Source organism: Nicotiana sylvestris, chromosome 1, assembly GCF_000393655.2.
Source record: "Nicotiana sylvestris chromosome 1, ASM39365v2, whole genome shotgun sequence".
In the NCBI taxonomy this organism is placed as follows: Eukaryota; Viridiplantae; Streptophyta; class Magnoliopsida; order Solanales; family Solanaceae; genus Nicotiana; species Nicotiana sylvestris.
The window spans coordinates 100411899-100429700 of NC_091057.1; the positions used below are offsets into that span (position 1 = coordinate 100411899).

The 17802-nt window shown below is 37.3% G+C and overlaps 3 protein-coding genes across 8 annotated transcripts; 2 read left to right on the forward strand and 1 right to left on the reverse strand.

The window, feature by feature from the left end:
• Positions 1-1469: 1469 nt before the first annotated feature.
• LOC104244154 (protein FAR-RED IMPAIRED RESPONSE 1-like) lies at positions 1470-3910 on the reverse strand. The gene is made up of 4 exons (XM_009799501.2): positions 2863-3910; positions 2300-2632; positions 1632-2080; positions 1470-1556 (listed from the first exon to the last, which is right to left on the reverse strand). The coding sequence occupies exons 1-4, from the start codon at positions 3908-3910 to the stop codon at positions 1470-1472; spliced, it is 1917 nt and encodes a 638-aa protein (XP_009797803.2).
• A 593-nt stretch (positions 3911-4503) lies between these two features.
• On the forward strand, positions 4504-6247 carry LOC138872585 (putative F-box/FBD/LRR-repeat protein At5g62970). The gene is made up of 2 exons (XM_070150872.1): positions 4504-4542; positions 5567-6247. Exons 1-2 carry the CDS (start codon positions 4504-4506, stop codon positions 6245-6247), a joined length of 720 nt encoding a protein of 239 aa, XP_070006973.1.
• On the forward strand, positions 5624-17223 carry LOC104244149 (putative F-box/FBD/LRR-repeat protein At3g49480). 6 transcript variants are annotated; one of them, XR_715417.2, is made up of 7 exons: positions 5624-6229; positions 6523-6683; positions 7809-8104; positions 9194-9235; positions 11925-11983; positions 15943-16042; positions 16426-17221. XR_715417.2 is itself a non-coding variant. In XM_009799471.2 (6 exons), the coding sequence occupies exons 2-6, from the start codon at positions 6618-6620 to the stop codon at positions 15975-15977; spliced, it is 498 nt and encodes a 165-aa protein (XP_009797773.1). In that variant the 5' UTR covers positions 5624-6229; positions 6523-6617; the 3' UTR covers positions 15978-17223. The 6 variants fall into 6 exon arrangements, 3 of the variants coding, with proteins under 3 accessions (XP_009797773.1, XP_009797774.1, XP_009797775.1); XR_715419.2 differs by lacking the exons at positions 15943-16042; positions 16426-17221 and adding an exon at positions 9343-9445 and having other exon boundaries at positions 11925-12002; XR_715418.2 differs by lacking the exons at positions 11925-11983; positions 15943-16042; positions 16426-17221 and adding exons at positions 9343-9445; positions 10817-11918.
• The last annotated feature ends 579 nt before the right edge of the window (positions 17224-17802 follow it).

Consider the following 17802-nt stretch of genomic DNA (forward strand, 5'->3'; position numbering starts at 1 on the left):
AAACTATGAAAAATACACTCACCTACAAACCCTAAATTATGGATGCCTCTCCCTCTACCAAACGAGATCTATCTTACTCTTCTACTAGCAGTGATAATGAAGAAAAGAGTCCTCCAACATTTGAAGTGGTTATGACTGATTCATACATCAACTACGACGATCTGGTAAATTATTATATATTTTAAACATTATTTCTTTGAATATTACATAACTTCTTGAGTTAATCCTAACTGATTTTTTTTACATAAAATACTTTTATTTCTTACACCTTAACTCCAGAAAATATATATGCGCTAGTATTGTATATGTTGATTCAGTTTCATATTTTCCGAAACTTAATAGTAATGTTTTTTTAAAGTATATTCCTAGAAAAATACAAGCATCTCCCTCTAACAGTGGACACCGCGCTTCTTTACTATCGTGGCAATTGTGGTATGTAAATATGAGTGTTGGTGATAGAAGAAGGTTCAATGCATGCTAGAAACTTTTTGTTTTGGACAATTATGTCAAGCGAGGTTTCATAGTCAAATTTACGTTGGTTGATATTGCACCACTATATGTTGACTTCAATGTTGAATTGAAGGGAGAAGGAACTTCTGATAATAATTCGGTTGAAATTGATTAGGATTTTTGTTGTGTTTTTCTATCCCTTTACTATTTTTTATTTTCATGTATGTTGATGTGTTAATTTTATGAAATTACAATCGTCATATTGGTCTTCTTTACCATAATAATTTTCTTTTTTAATGGAATGTTTAGTAATGCTTTTTTTTGTTAATTCTCCCTTACGGTGGCAGTGTCCTTTATATCTACCATTTCAATATACAAAAATATTGAAAGGGAAATAAAGAGCAAAAATACAGAAGAAAATAATAATAATAATAATAGTAATAATATAAAATAATAGTAAATGCTTCATAGGGAAGTTAAATAGGTTAATAATGTATTGTAAGATCTAGTAAATGCTACATAGGGAAGTTAAATGGGTAGATTTTATATTCAAAGAGGAACGATTACACTAATTTTACAATGAACTCTTGGAGTATTTGGTTGAAGTTAGGGTTAGAAATTGGTTGCAGTTGAATGTTGAAATTTTCTGGGGGAAAAACGTGCAATGTAAGGGTTGAAGGTAGGGATACCAAGATAGGTGTTGAAGGTAGGGTTTTAAGTTGAATGTTGAAAGTAGGGTTGAAGGGTAGAGTTTTAATAACTGAATGTGAGTATTTTAGTTCTTAGTTTGAACTGATTATAATGTTCTGAAGTCTTTCACGATTTGTACTAGATGCAACTAATCACATTTTGCTAGTCTAGTCCTCTAAACTAAAATGAAGTAACAATAAAATGAAGAAATATTTAACAATGACAATTATAATACCATACGTTTAAATTATTACAAAACAAAGTCAAAAAATTCAAAAAATTCTATCTCAAATCAAATTAAATAAGATTCAAACTTAAATCATCTCAAGCTAAACGGTCAAGTCTTCTATTTCCCAATTTGCTTCATCGTTTAGATCAGGCAAACTACTATGTGGTGGTACTGTTGCATCATCTTGCTGTATAGAGTAAATAACACTAATAAACAATGTATTTTTCGAAAAGAAATATAATATTAATTTGTTATACTTTACCTCTATTCCTTCCGCTAACCCAGTTTTTCCACCACCTCTACCACCACCTCTACTACCACTTCTACCACCACCTCTGTCAACACCTCTACCACCACCTCTACCCCTCATATTACCTCTAACTCCACTTCCATCACCTGTTTGTGAACTTCTAAAGTATGAATCAATTCGCCCTCTATATCTGTTCAACCCTGGACGTCCACAAGAAGCTACATATCTAGGATCTCTTATATTTCTTCCTTCACCCTCACCCTCACCCTCACCTTCACCCCCACCCTCACCCTCACCCTCACCCTCACCCTCACCCTCACATTCACCCCCACCCTCACCCTCACCCACACCATCATGTGTATCTTCCAATATCCAATTTGGAACTATCATATGATCATCATCCCAATTCAAAAGGTCACGCTCCAATATGTTCAAATGATACTTAATATATCGCCTCATCACTTCAGTGTCCAATGCAATATCACAAACCTATTCAAAATGCTTTAATAGTTCCCTGTACATCATGTATTCAGAAGTCACACGTGGGTAAGCTCCAAGAAAGAAACGTTTCAAGTGCGGAGGAACAATATTTTTTCTCCACCTTCTCAATATATACCTCTCATTAACGTTTTTAATCCTCTTATGAGACAACACCTTAAGTATATGGCATCATAGAATACCTCTTATTTCAAACCACTTGCAGTTGCAACTTAGATATTCGCCAATAGGTGTATATTCAACCGTGAATACAAATGGATCTCTAGTGTTAAAACTCCTGAATGAATAATCTGCGATAATGTAATTCTCCACTCCAACTGTTGCTTGATGGTCTTCAGGGGTGCTGATTTCACAATGGTACAGTTTCCTTAACTGTACTTGAAAAAATTCAAACACTTCACGAGTATAACATGTTTGAAATTTTTCCTCCCATGCAAATTCAGATAAACATTTTGGTTCAAAGCACCTTGGCTCATATTCAGCTTCCAATTCTTTCTCGAACTTAGCTCCTATGGCTACTCATATTGCTGAACAAATAGCTTTAAAGTGCTTTGTCGGGTGATGAATCCGTCAAAGAAAGCATGCATTCCTTCACTTCTTTGTGTAGACAACATCCCAGCCCAAAAGTGGTAATTTAGGTATACATGAACTCATTTCTCCTTCTCCAAATAAAGCTTATAAAACCAATCCCTTCCATCTAAGTTATATCTTTTAATACAATCAGTCCATCGTCTATCAAACTTACCAATGTTAATGCTATCAAGGACTAAAGCCTTAAATTCTGCCTTTGCAATCTTATCATCAAGAACTCTACTTAACTTCGTAGGCAACTTTGCGAATATGTGCCATATACAATATCTATGTACCGTATTTGGCATCAATGCATTGATGACAGCCTTAATACTATCACATTGGTCAGTCATGATAGCTAATGGATGAACATTGTTTTGAGCCCCAAGCCATGTAGATAGCACCATTTTGTAACTTGTTATATCCTCACTAGACATAAGAGCACATCCCAAAAGTATGGACTGCCTATACTGATTGACACCAGCAAATGAAGCAAATGGCATATTGTATCGATTCACAAGGTATGTGGTATCAAGGCATATTACATCATGGAACTCCTCATATGCAACTTTAGAGTGTGAATGAACCCATACGACATTACGAAATTGACCAAAACTATCCACATCTACGGAGCAGTAAAATTCCCTATCGTTTTGTTGCATGTCACTGAAGAACTTGAGTAATGATTGTGCATCCCCTTCTTGCAACTGAAGCTTTTTACTCTTCAAAATATAATTTCTACAGTCCTTTGGTGTACAACCCAGATTTTCGGGGCCACCAACAAGTACTTCAGCGACTCTTATATTTTTTGAGGGTCTTAAGCCAGCAATATCTTTGACTGCAAGAGTTCTCTTAAGAGACTTACTAAGCGATCTGTGTCCAACCATCAATCGCGATAGTGCTGGTTCCAATTGATGATTATGTTTTTTAACCACATTTGAAATACGCCATGAACCATTCTCCTCCAAAATTCTATTTATTCTAGCACGACAGTTCCTCCTCTTGGTAACATGCTTATTCCTTGGTTTCCTTGACGTATCACAACCATATTGCACATAACTAATAATATCACCAACTTTTTTATTTGATGTTCTTTTGACAATGCAAAACCCCGGTAATCTTGCATGTTCTTTGTAAAAATCAAACATAACATCCTTACTACTGAACCGCATCCCAGTAATTGGACCAATTATGAGATCTTCTTCATTGAACTCATTAGGCATTTCCCTGTCCTCTCCAACTTCTCCCCTTCCTCTAAATAATGGCCGTCATCATCATCATCATCATCTTCATCAGCAGCATCGTCAACATGATTTTATCCATCATTGAAGTTGCCGTCTGAATCAATGTCGATTGACTCATCTTCGTTCATCAAACTGCCGTCCGAATTCAACCCCAATGATATGTGTAATGCATTCTTTAGTTGCTCCGACCTAGTTTCTAGGCTGTTATTTGGGTTTAATGGATCCAAACTAGTTTCTAGGTCAGCATTCATGTTTAGGTTAAGGGAAGGGTGGTGAATTATGTATTTAATGAAAGCTCTCTTAACATAAGTATATGGTATGACAAGGAATAACGTATAAATGAAAAAACAATATTATGTATACATAATAGACTTTTGATCTTCCCATCCGAATAAATTGCATTTAAAAAAAAAATACATAATTGTATTTAAAAAAACGTAATGAGAAAATATACGAAGGCTGTCATCCGTATATACAAAGGTTTTTTATCTTCCTATGCATGAGAGAATGATGATTTATGGGATCAATGTTTTGGAATAATCAAAATTTATTAACTAATTTTGGAGGGAAAAATGGCCATTAAGTCAAATGTGAAAATAAGGGTTTTACTGGTATTTCACGAGTTTCATTGTTGGGCCACACTGAGTTTGGCCGAATAGCAGCACTCTTTGGGAAAAACCTTTACATTTTTCTTCCGAAGGCAGGAAAACCTTTTCACATAGACGGAGACCACTAAGAGGATGTTTGGCTAAGCTTATAAGCTGGTCAAACTGGCTTATAAACACTTTTTGGCTTATCTGCGCGTTTTGTAAAATTAAAAACGCTTATAAGTTAAGTGCTTATAAGCCAAAAATAAATCAAAAGTCATAAGTTGGTCTCCTCCAGCTTATCAAATTTCAGCTTATAAGCACTTTAAGTTTGACCAAAATATTTACTATTCTATCCCTAAAATACTTTTTTTTAAAACAAAACTTTCATATACTCCATTTTTCAGCTACATATTATTAATTTCAACACTTTTATTTAAACACATAACTGCTTATTTTTTAAATTAATTTGAGCATTTAAAAAAGATACTTTTCATCACACCTAATGGTTATCATGCTTATTTATCAGGTACCCTAAATCAAAATCAGCTAAGCCAAACGGGCTCTACATTGAAAGGGCCAAATTTCTGTCGCTTTTTTCCTCTCTAGGGTTCATAGAGAGTGGTCGCATTCAGTTCCCGAGATGATTATGAGGAAATCCATTATTAGTTTTACTATTCGGGTACGCAATTCGACCTATCAAATATCCGGGGAAAGGTAATTTGTTGGTATTTTCTGCTTTCTAATCGAAAGAGATAATGGAAACATCAACAAGTAAAGCTAAGATTTGCGGCAGTACAAGTAAAGGGATCGATAGAATAAGCGCTTTACCAGATGATGTACTCCACAACATCCTTTCATCTCTATTTATTTTTGATGTGGTTCAGTTGAGTGTACTGTCTAAAAGATGGAAATACATATGGACTACTATGCCTTACTTGCACTTTGATTTTGATAAATTTTATTCAGAACGGCTCAAACGGCTTTGTAATATGGAAATGACTGAGAAATTCAAAGATTTTATCAATTGGGTCTTAATTTCCCAAAGGGCAACTATCTTGTCCGTTTTGTTCTCATTGTCGATATCTACGGTATCTTTGATAAAGTAGATATTTTTCGGTGGATTCATGCTACAACAAGGCGAAATGTTCAAGAACTTTTGTTAGAATTTTGTCTTGATGAGCCATTTGAGTTACCATATTGTGTTGCATCTTGTGAATCTTTGCAAGTTTTAAAGCTAAACTTGTCTGGGGACATACTCAAACTGCCTAATCATTTGGGATTTTGTCAACTGAAATTGCTCCATCTTGAGAACGTGGAGTTATCAGACCAGCAATTGACAAATTGTTTGTTCTCAAAATGTCACCTCCTCGAAAATTTGATTTTACACGAATGTAGTTTAGGAGCCATGACACTACTTGATATTGCTTCAACATCTCTTATTTATGTTACTTTTGGAACTGACTATTATAATGTGGAGAGTTATGGCGATTGTGAAGTCAAAATTTGTTGCCCCAATCTCAAGTTCTTAAAATATAAAGCTCCAATGCCAAAGGATATAATCTTTGAGAATCTGTTTTCAATAGAAGATGTTCGTATCGTCTTTACTGATAGGATCCGCTCACTTGAAGAAACTGGTATACTCGTGCATAAGATGATCAAAGAGGTTCCTTCTACATCAGTTTTGAAGCTATGCAAGGCTTCCTTTTCGGTAAGCTTATCTCTTTAGCTTAACTAGAAAAGGAATATTGGAGTACTGAAAAGATATACAACGTAATTACATTTTTTGAATACTTAACTATATATTTTTTGACATAGAGTCTGACTACTTATTAAAAGTATATTTACTGTCTAAGTATTTATTTAAAAAAATACAGTCAGTATTCTAAGTCGTCTGGGGAACTTGTCGGTAGCTTTTCATATTAGTCTCTTAACCAATAAATTTTTCACTTCTTACTTTCTTAGTTATCGGGAAAAAAAAAATATTCTTATTTGCTGCTGCAGGGTCTGTATGAAGCGAATCAAAAGGAAGACTCTCTCGCGTCTCCTTTTATAAGCTGAAGTCCTTAAAACTGAAAGTGGGAATTGATGAAGATGTTATGCAAGTCATGATGTTATTGCTCAAATATTCTCCTAATCTGGAGGTTCTAAAATTGTGGTCCGAGGTAAAGCTCTTCATCCTTTCCCGAAATCTGCGTAAAAATTCTGTTTCTTTTATATGGTAGTTGGTCGTAAGGACTTGTAAGTTTTGTAAAACTAGAAGTTGATTAACATGAAAGGATTCTTTCAATAACTGAAGGTGGTGAATTTACGCTTGAAAACTGACGTCACTAAACTTTCCAAGGAAAAGTTCACTGATAATTGCAATGTCATTGTAACAATGCTAAACTGTGAATATATATTCGAGTAAAGCAGAATCTAACAAGCAAAATTCCTCTTACCTAAATGATAAATATGCCACAATGAAAGAGGTAGACATGACTAGTCAAGAGTTTTAACTTTTAACATCCACCTTGGGAATTGGCTGCTAGAATTGTTTACTCATGCCATTGATTTAATCATGTATGCTGCATGAATTTAATGGTAAAATGGATTTGAACCGTGAATTCCAGTGGGGAAAGTTTAAGAAGTACTGAGATGATGCTACAACTTTAAGGAGCATTAAGTTAATAAATGAAGGAGAAATTGTAAACGTGGCCCTGAATGATACCTTGTTAAAAAAAATTGCCAACAACCGTATACTCTAACTTTGGTTCTAAGCTGAGGTTTACCGGAGAGGGAGCTTACCCGTAGTTCATTTCCCTCGTAAAAGAAAGATGCATAATTGACAGATTCTGAAATCAACTCAATTCGAAGCTAGAACTCTGGAGATGTGTGTTTCAAATCTTCTCATGCGCAAGCAATGTGGTCTAAAGGGAGCATTAGTATAAATTCACTTGGCTTAATGAGGGGATTGCTAGTTTAGATGACCTGAGATGAGCAAGATGTTCGTTAGATGGATGGCATGGTTTGAATAGCAGGTACCATACTCTGAAATACTAACAGATCACTGGAACTTTTAATGCATCTGTGATGCCTAGGGGGGAAATAAAAATTCCAAAGAGAAGGAAATGGCTCAAAACATTTTGGAAGTGAATCTTGTTTGACATTTTCACTTGTAATGGAGGAAAATGGTTGCTTACGCTGCTGAATGATTGGTTATTGTTATTTGTTGTTGTTTCAATATAAGTGTTTACTATTCTCGATCAAGTGGTTACTGGTTTCTCCTCTGACTCTCAACTGTCTGCTAGGATGAATTCTGGAGTGTGAATTGGAAGCTGCATGATCCTGATGAAAGCATTGTATGCTTGGAATCTCATCTAAAGTCAATTCAGTTGAATGGTTTCAAAGGTCAACAAAACGAGATAGAACTACTAAGGTTTTTTCTGAAGAATGCACAAGTTTTGGAAAAGCTGACGATTGTTTGGGACGAGTATGCTTCTAAATCAGAAAAGGCATCAGTTGAGGTTTTGAAGTTTCCTAGAACGTCTTCACACGTTTTTCTGACATTTCGTGGTGCCAAGCCCAAACCAAGTTCTCCTAACTGGTACACTAGATATTAAAAATGACTTGACCTGGGAGATCATTATTCTATTGTTGGATGTACTTTTATTGAAATTGCTCTTAAAGATCCAAGTCAGCCATACTAAATAAGAAATTACATGAGGTCTTGATGTTTATGAAACTTCTCTGGCTGTTTTGCGTATATGCTTGAACTGCTATAGAGTAACTAGGAAGGTCATGTCTTATTTCTACTGCAAGGTAAGCAGGATGTGGTTAATTTCTTTTACAAGTGTCGAAGAAACAATTATGATGCTTCAGCAAAACCAATGTTTCTGCAACCACTTTTTATCCTCACACTGTTTGATCTGCGATCAATATGGACTTCATAGACACACTTCCTAATGTTTAAAGGGAATGAAGTTGTTTAGGTCATATTTGATAAGCTCAGCAACTATGCTTTCTTGTCCCTCGCCCGTCCTTATACAGCACACCCACTAGCTCAAATATTCCTGGACAACATCTTTAGCTATATGGAATGCTTGCTGTTATTGTGAGCGGTAAAGATCCAATTTTCATCAGCTCAATCTGGAAAGAGTGTTTTTTCTGTTAGGAGTGCAACTACACACTTGAAAATATCATCCTCAGTCTGAAGCCAAACTGAGATCCTCAACAGGCATCTCATGGCTTATTTGATGTGTTTTTGTGTTTTTCTCCTCCTGACTGGGTTCGGTATTTTATTCTAGATGAATGATGGTAGAATACCACATCTCATTTCGCAATTCAGTTAACTTCTTTTGAAGTTCTATCTGGTCAACCTCCCCCCAAAGTCCAAACTCATTTGCCTTACTTGATTGGTGATTCTACTTTGGAGGTGCTCGATATTTCACTTACTCAAAGAGAGCTTAAGTTGCAATTAATTCTTACATTTCACTTGGTAAGGTGTCATCAAAGAATAAGGTAATTAGAAGATAATCACACATCCGATGGGCAATTTCATGTGGGAGATTTTGTTTGTTTGTTTTTGTGTGTGTTTTCCTGAAGTAGCAGCACTATAGACAACTTTACCTTGTTCATAAACCTGTCCACAAACTCACTTTTAAATACTTTGGATCATATCATGTTGTTGCTGAAGGAGAAACAAGGGCCTACAATTAAGCTTCAACTTCCTCAACAGGTGCATAGATGTCCTCTCTCTCTTTTTTTTTTTTTTGTGTATAACTTAGTTGAAGGCCATTTTTTGCTCTCTCTGCTCATCTAATTATCCTCCTATGGTTGATTTAGCTCATCCACCTTTTCCCAACTACTGAGGCTGTCCTATACAGGAGAATAATCAAGAAAAGGCAAAGGCAGTGGGCCCACGTGTAACGACAAGGCCGGTCGTTTCGTGAGTTACAACCTCGTTCCCCATTTTTCTGCTTCATTTGTGTTCTTCAGCTGTATTATATCTTACCGGGTCAGTTGGTTCGGGTTCGGAGTGGTTTTGGAGTAAATTGAGACATTTAGTCTCTTAGGAGAGTTTAAGATGGAAAAGTTGACTGGATGTTGACTTATGTGTAAACGATCTTGGATTTGAATTTTGATGGTTCCGTTATCTCCGTTAGGTGATTTTGGACTTGGGAACCCGTCTGGAATGTGATTTGGAGGCCCGTGGTAGAATTAGGCTTGAATTGGTGAAAGTTAGAATTTTGGCGATTTTGGTCGACAGTGTAAATTTTGATATCGGGGTCGGAATGGAATTTCGAAAGTTGGGAATAGGTTCGTGGTGTCATTTCTGACGTGTGTGCAAAATTTGAGGTCATTCGGACGTGATTTGATAGGTTTTGGTGTCGTTTGCGGATTTTGGAAGTTTAGAGGTTCTTAGGCTTGAATCCGAGGGGTAATTTGGTGTTTTGATGTTGTTTTGAGTGATTCGAAGGTTCGACTAAGTTCGTATAGGGTTATATGACTTGTTGGCATGTTGGGTTGAGGTCCCGGGGGCCTCGGGTGTGTTTCGGGTGGTTAACGGATCAAGTTTGAAGTTTGGAGAATTGCTGAAGTTGGCCTGTTGCTGGTGTAATCGCACCTGCGAGGGTATTGCCGCAGGTGCGGAAGTGTGTTGGATTGGGGAAGACCGTAGGTGCGACTGGTCGTACGCATCTGCGAGCCCGCAGCAGAGGGTAGTTGCCCGCAGAAGCGGGAGAGAGGAGGTCTGGCAGTGGCCGCATGTGCGAGGTCTTTTCTGCACCTGTGAGGTCGCGAAGCGGATAAGGAGTGCAGGTGTGGAGATGGGGATTTAAGTGGTTTTCCGCAGATGCGGAGATTTTTGCGCACAAGCAGCACCGCAAAAGCGCATATTGAGCGGCAAGTGCGAAAAACCTAGGCAGAACCTATAAATAGAAGACTTTGCGAATTTTTGCTCATTTCCACCATTTTCACGAAGGTAAGTTGCTTGAGCTCTATTATCATTAGCTATGGTGTTTTCATGTTGATTTCCTACCTAATTAGTAGGATTATTGAAGTGAAATAAGGGGGTTAGGGCTTGGAATTTTGGAGAGGATTATTTCGGTATTTGAGGGATCAAATGATGTCGAATTTTGATGAAATTGGTATGGGTAGACTCATGAGTGAATGGGCTTTCTAGTTTTGTGACTTTTGTTGGATTTCGAGATGCGGGTCGGGTTTAAGTTAATTTCGGGATTTGAGACGAATTTAGTAGTTTTCTGGTGGAATTGGTTCCTTTGACATATATTGATTGTGTTGTATTACTTTTGGCTAGATTCGGGACGTTTGGAGGCCGATTCGAGAGGCAAAGGCATCGCAGAGTAGGATTTTGCTCGGATTGAGGTAAGTAACAATTTAAATCTGGTCTTGAAGGTATGAAACCTCGGACATTATGTCTTGTGACTATTTTGGAGGTGACATACATGTTAGGTGATGGACGTACGGGCGTGCATCGAGGGGATTGTGACTTGGTCCGTCCCGTAGAACTGTAAAGTTGAACAACATGCTGAGGAGATTGTGACTTGGTCCGTCCCGTAGAAATATAAAGTTGAACAACATGCTATTAGCTATATGCTCCCTATGTGTTATGAAAGATCGACTCTAAATCATGTTAGAAACCATGTTTAGGCTATATGTTGGCATCGTTAGGTCCCGTAGGGGCCGCGTTACATGTTGAATTGCCTGTTAAATGCTATTTGTACTCAGTCACAGTTTTTACTCGTATATCATATCCCAGTCTCTATATTCTATCTGATACTTCATGTTATTGCTGTTTGGGCCGATTTTCCTGATTTCTGAGAGCGTAGAGGCTGGAGAGATTGATGACTGAATGAGGTCGAATGCCTGATTGTGAGGATATTAGTGGGATCGGACTGCACGCCGTAACATGTTTTATTGATTTATGACCGAGTGAGGTCGAGGGCCTGATTGATTTGTGCCATAATTGGCTTGTTATGATGCTTGGGCTGAAGGAGCCCCTCTGGAGTCTTCACACCCCTAGTGAGCGCATGTACCTACTGAGTGCGAGTGCCGAGTGATTGTGAGGAATGAGTGACTAGGAGGTTAGAGTGATTGGGAGGACTGAGAGATGATTGCCTGAGAGGCAGTATATGATTACATTATTGATGCTCATAATTGCCTTATATCCATATTTTGAAAACTGTTGAAAGATATTCTTATCTGGTTTTACTTGAACTTGCCTGAAATAAATTGACTTGACTTGAATTATCGAAACTTAGGAAGCATGGCTATTTTCCTTTTTGAAATTATTGAAATGAACTAAAACTGTGTAGCTCGTCACTATCTTCAGTTCCTTATTTATTATTATTACTTACTGAGTTGACGTACTCACGTTATTCCCTGCACCACGTGTGTGGATCCAGGAGCTGTTGGATGCAGAGGTTGTTGATAGTACTCGTAGCTGGTCATTGGAGATCGCGAGGTAGCTGCCGGCGTTCGCAACCCTGCTTTCTTCTTCCCTATCTATCCTTATTTTCTGTATTTTTTGATTCCAGACTATGTTACGTCTTGTTACTTTTGGGTCGGGTATGTTAGATACTCATGACTAGTGACATCCCGATGTCGGGCTTTATTTCCGTACTTATGTTTTGGGGTTCACCCTGTTTTATGGCAAAGATTTCAGTTATTTTAAGTAGGTCTGCTTATCAGGCAGATTGAGCGGTTATTTACTCTTAACGGTTTGGCTTATCGGTTATCGGCTTTTAAATATATTAATTTGCTAGCCACCCGATAAGATATCGGGCGAATTGGTATCAGTTTAGCTCTTATCGGGTGGTTATCGGGCGATTTATCGGCCTAATTCAAAGTATGCTAAATTTGTTAGGAATCAATTCCCCGCAATAAGATTAAGAAGAAAATTGTTAGAACATATGATAAAAAGTTAAAGCAATGTTATACGGGATGAAAACTAAAGCTTCATGCTTAGATAAATGTGTCTAGAACCTACGTTTTGTTGGCTCATCTGAGGAAAATTCCTTGCAAACAACCTACGTTTTGTTGGCTCATCTAAGGAAAAATCCATGCAAACAAACTCATTTAACTTTTCCGTTGTTACTTTTTACTTAGAAAAGGAATAAAATGGTGGGAAGATTACGGCCCAATTCGAAATGAAACGTCAAATGATTTAGAGAAGGTACATTTGGAAAGAGAGCCAAACCTTAAACTCTAAAAAATTCCCGCAAAATTGTCTCAACTTTCGGCTACTTGGCGAGATGGAGACGGTGGCAATGGCGAGAGGGAGAGGGAGACGGTGGTGAGAGGACGAGATGGAGTATGCGTTAGGGTTTCTGTTCTGATTATTTAGGACCCGAAACGGGTCCGTTAAACCGTTAACCCGATACCAATAAGCCATTAAGCTTCGGTTTTCGGTTTCGGTTTGGTTTTGAACCCCTAATTTTAAGAGTTTTGGTTATTTCTGGTTATTGTTGAAAGCGTTTTGGTAATGTCAGCTGGCCTAGTATCATCGCTAGGCGCCATCACGACGGGTCGTGTTTTGGATCGTGACACCACACCTCATCAAATGAACAAAATTTCCTACAGATCCTGCAGCCTCTTGAAAAGTTGGTTTGAGTTATGAGCTTGTTTTCCTTCTTTCTTCCCTAAATGCAGATGGTATTTGCTAGGATGATTTTTGCAGGAGTTAGTTACTAGTCATTATGTGGCTTAGCTCCTTAACAATCGGTTACTATTACAATGTACACATACATTACATGTACAGGTACTTTTAAAGCTGCATTGTAGTAAGAAACTTCACAACCAGATTTTGACCTGCGTTCTTGTTGGTCTTATCTTGGAACCCTACTTCCCTGATAATTTCCCTTCAATTCTCAAGCTTAATTATGCATTAGTTGAATTTTGCATCATACAGAACCAGAAACTAAAACATGTTACTTAAAACTCTTGACGGCATTTAAAGGAAAAGATAAATGGACTCTTCATTAACAGTAAAAATTTACCCTTTAATATATATTCAAGGAAATACCTCTCTTAACCACTTACAATTTGAATAGAAGAATACTATCTCCTATGAAGTGATCACTTAATTTGATATATATCGGGCGCAGATAAGTATTTGCCCTCTATTAACCTACTGCCAGCAAAACCTTATTTTCCTACACATGTATAAATGCATGTCAAATTTCTTTTCATTCATCCCATCTCCAAAGTGATTATCAATTTGCTGGTGTATTACTATTCCTATCTAATTTTAATGTTCTAATGCATTAAATAATCAAATTATTTCGTCAAGCTTTTAAGTAAATTTGTAAAATTGAATTTGTGTTCCTTGCATAAATAATGATAGCAAATTAACAATATTCTCTCCTCTTTTACTTGCAACCTACAGTATGTTGTTTTAGTCTTTTCTGGAACATTTGAAAAAGGTAGTCCCTGTCTAGATTTTTTTTTTTTAAAATAACGAAAGAGTAATCCTATGGCCGTTAATAATAATAATAATACTGAAATTCAGTATTTGTAACTGAGAATATTTCCTAAACTTTAATTTCAAATATTTTCAACTTCAACTGCACATTGTTCAAATGCCTACTTAATTTTGGGAAAACCTCAACAATTTCTTTCTTTTTCCCAAAAGCGGGAAAAGGGAAAATCTTCACACAATGGGACAAACCCCAAATGGTGAGCCTGTCGCTCTTTTCCTCTCTAGGGCTCATAGTGAGTGGTAGCGCCTTGTTCGAAATCCATTCTTGAGTTTTTCTATCAAATCATTGAGGCAAGGTAATTTTGTTGATATTTTTATGATTTTTTGTCGTTCAAATCGGTATATATAATGCAAACAGGGGCGGATTTAGGGGGGCGCAAGGGGTTACCCGAACCCCCTTTACCGAAAAATTACACTGTATATATAAGACAAAATCTGTTTTTTACCTCTATATATTAAGTTTTGAACCCCCTTAACACAATCCAAAAGTGTAGTTTAGTGGTCAAGGGGGTTCAAAATCTACATAAGGTCATGAGTTCAATTCCCACTAACCCTCTTCGTGGAGATTCTGCCTCCGCCACTGAATGCAAACATCAAAAAGAAAACTCAAGATCTCCGGTAATACAAGTAAAGGGATTGATGGACGATGTACTCCACAACATCCTTTCATCTCTCTGTATCTTTGATGTGGTTAAGTTTAGTCTATTGTCAAAAAGATGGAAATATATATATGCACTACAATCCCTTACTTGCACTTTGATATTGATCAATGAAGTGAGAGGAAAACCATTAGGTCTCAAGCTCTAATCCCAACAGAAGCAAAGAAACACTATGTGATTTCTTTTCCATCTGTCAAAGTGTTGGTGGGTAGAGTTACCCGATATATATATGTTGGAGGGAGGTAGGTAACCGGTGGAATTGTTGAGGTGCGTCATGCTTGCAAGTTGGGCCGTACACTACTGTCATAAAAAAAATAAACCTATATTCGAGTAAAGCAAAAACCGAACTAACAAAATTTACTCTCACTAGAATGATAAACATGCCACAGTGAATAAGAGATAACCTCACAAGGTAGGGGTAAGGTCTGCGTACACACTAGCCTCCCCAGATCCACAGTTAGTGAAGAAGAGATATGATCTGTCTAATCATTAATTTTAACTTTTAATGTTCACTTTGTCAGTTGACAAGTATCACCTGTATACTCGTGCCATTGAGTTTATTTATGTTTGCTGCATGAAACTTATGGTAGAAATGATTTGAATGTGAATTGATGTGGGAAAAGTGTAAGACGAACTGAGATGATCATATAACTTTAGGGAGCATTAAGTTGATAAATGAAGGAGGAGTTGCGAATCTGGTCCTTAACAGTATCTTGATTAAAAAAATTCCCAATAATCATAGTATCTAAATATGGTTCTAAGGTGAGCTTGATTTAAATTACCCAAATTAATTCATTTCCCTTGTAAAGAAAGATGCATAATTGATACTTACAGATTCTGAAATCAACCATTGCCATGCTAGAATTTTGGAGATGTGTGTTCAAATATTTTCATGCACAAGAGATGTGGTCTAAAGGGAGCACTAGAATAAATTCACTTGGCTTATTTAGGGGATGCTGGTTTAGATGACCTGATATGAGTAAGATGTTTGTTAGATGGATTGCATAGGTTGAATAGACTATGGTAAGCACCATGAAATATGAACAGATAACTGGAATTTTTAGTGCATCAGTGATGTCTAGGGAAAAAGTAACATTCCAAAGAGAAGGAAATGGTCTAAAACATTTTGGAAGTGAATCTTGTTTGACATTTTCACTTATAATGGTGGAAATGGTTGCTTACACTGCTGAATGGTTGATTATTGTTATTTATTATTGTTTCAATATAAGCGTTTTACTGTGCCCAATGATGTGGTTTCTCCTCTGACTCTCAATTGTGTGCTAGAATGGAGGCTGGAGGGAGAATTTGCAGATGCATGATCCTGATGAAAGCATTGCATGCTTGGAGTCTCATCTAAAGTCGATTCTGTTTACTGGTTTCAAAGGTGAAGAGTACTTGGTAGAACTACTAAGGTTTTTTCTGAAGAATGCACGAGTATTGGAAATACTGACGATTGTCTGGGACAAGCATGCTGATAAATCAGAAGAGGCATCAGAGGATGTTTTGAAGTTTCCTAGAACTTTCAAACGTTGTTCTGAAGTTTCTTGATGCCAAGCCCAAATCGTGAATCCTGTTTGAAATTTATCTTTTAACAGAGGAATATTTGCTTACACTGCGACAATAGATCCTTGTGGTTTGGCCCTTCCCCGGACCCCGTGCATACCAGGCTTCCCCCCACTGCTGAATGATTGCTTATTGTTATTTCGACATAAGATTCTATTGTGCTTGATTAAGTGGTTTCTCCTCTGACTCTCAACTGTTTGCTAGATTGAGGACTGGGGTGTGAATAGGCAGCTGCTTGATCCTGATGAAAGCATCGTGTGCTTGGAATCTCATCTAAAGTCAATTAAGTTGACTGGTTTCAAAGGTGAAGAACACGAGATAGAACTACTTAGGTTTTTCTGAAGAATGCACGAGTATTGGAAAAATTGACGATTGTCTGGAACGACAATGCTGATAAATCAGAAGAGGCAAATGAGGAGGTTTTGAAGTTTCCAAGAACTTCTTCACACGTTGTTCTGACATTTCTTGATGCCAAGCCCATACCAAGTTGTCCAAAATGGTACAATAGATATTAAAAATGACTCGACTTGGGAGAGGATTATTCGAATTTCTGGATGTACTCTTATTGAGATTCTCTTCAAGGTTCAAATCAGAACCGAACTGTATAAAAAATTACATGGAATCGTGATGGTTATGAAACTTGTATTGGCCTTTCTTGTTTGAACTGCTATAGAGTAACAAAGAAGGTCATGTCTTTTTTCTATGGTAAAGTATCAAGCAGGGTGTGGTTAACTTCATTTAAAGGGGTAGCACGAAGCATCCTGCATTCACGCAGGGTCCCGGGAATTGCTGCATCCCAAGGGGTTACAAGTGTCAAAAAGACAATTATGATGTTTCAGCATACCAATGTTTTCGGCAACCCCTTCTTATTCTCACATTGTTTGGTCTGTAATCAATATGGATTTCATAGAAACATTTCTTGATGTCTTTTGCGTCATAGTTGATAAGCTCAGTGAATATGGCCATTTCTTGTTCCTTGCTCATCCTTATACAGCACACTCTCTAGCTCAAATATTCATGGACAGCATTTTTAGCCTATAAGGACTGCTTGCTGTTATTGTGAGTGGTAGAGATCCAATTTTCATTAGCCCAATCTGGCGAGAGTTTTCTTCTGTTACGGTGCAACTTCGCATGTCATATTTTGTCCGATGCCAAGCCAAGATCCTCAACAGGTGCCTCAAGGCTTCGTTGACGTGTTTTTTTTTGTGTTGATTCTCCTCGTGACTGGGTTAAATACCTTCTTCTAATTGAATGGCGGTAGCTTGATGCCAAATTTTATTTTGCAATTTGTTAACATGTTTTGAAGTTCTATATGGTCAACCCCAACTCAACTTGCAAATTCTTACATTTCACATGGCTGGGGGCCAACAAAGAATTAGGTAATTAGATCCGATGGGCAATTTTATGTGGGAGAGTGTGTGTGTGTGTGTTTCCTCCCTGAAGTTGAAACACTTCTGCAACTTCCCCTTGTTCATACAATGTAATCACAATGTACATACATGTGCAACTACTCGTAAAGCTCCATTGTTAAGAAATGAGAAACCACACAAGTACATCTTCTATACTCTTATATTTTAATCT

What these genes read in the sequence shown, in the direction of transcription:
- LOC138872585 (XM_070150872.1), top strand. Translation starts at nt 4,504, where the DNA reads ATGGCCATTAAGTCAAATGTGAAAATAAGGGTTTTACTG. An exon ending in TGAAAATAAGGGTTTTACTG is followed by an intron (nt 4,543 to 5,566) that starts GTATTTCACGAG and finishes AATTTCCCAAAG; the next exon opens with GGCAACTATCTTGTCCGTTT.
- LOC104244149 (XM_009799471.2), top strand. Translation starts at nt 6,618, where the DNA reads ATGCAAGTCATGATGTTATTGCTCAAATATTCTCCTAATCTGGAGGTT. An exon ending in AGCTTCAACTTCCTCAACAG is followed by an intron (nt 9,236 to 11,924) that starts GTGCATAGATGT and finishes GTGTGGATCCAG; the next exon opens with GAGCTGTTGGATGCAGAGGT. An exon ending in TGGTCATTGGAGATCGCGAG is followed by an intron (nt 11,984 to 15,942) that starts GTAGCTGCCGGC and finishes ATTGTGTGCTAG; the next exon opens with AATGGAGGCTGGAGGGAGAA.
- LOC104244154 (XM_009799501.2), bottom strand. Translation starts at nt 3,910, where the DNA reads ATGCCTAATGAGTTCAATGAAGAAGATCTCATAATTGGTCCAATTACT. An exon ending in CAAGTGGTTTGAAATAAGAG is followed by an intron (nt 2,081 to 2,299) that starts GTATTCTATGAT and finishes TGGACACTGAAG; the next exon opens with TGATGAGGCGATATATTAAG. An exon ending in GGTTAGCGGAAGGAATAGAG is followed by an intron (nt 1,557 to 1,631) that starts GTAAAGTATAAC and finishes TACTCTATACAG; the next exon opens with CAAGATGATGCAACAGTACC.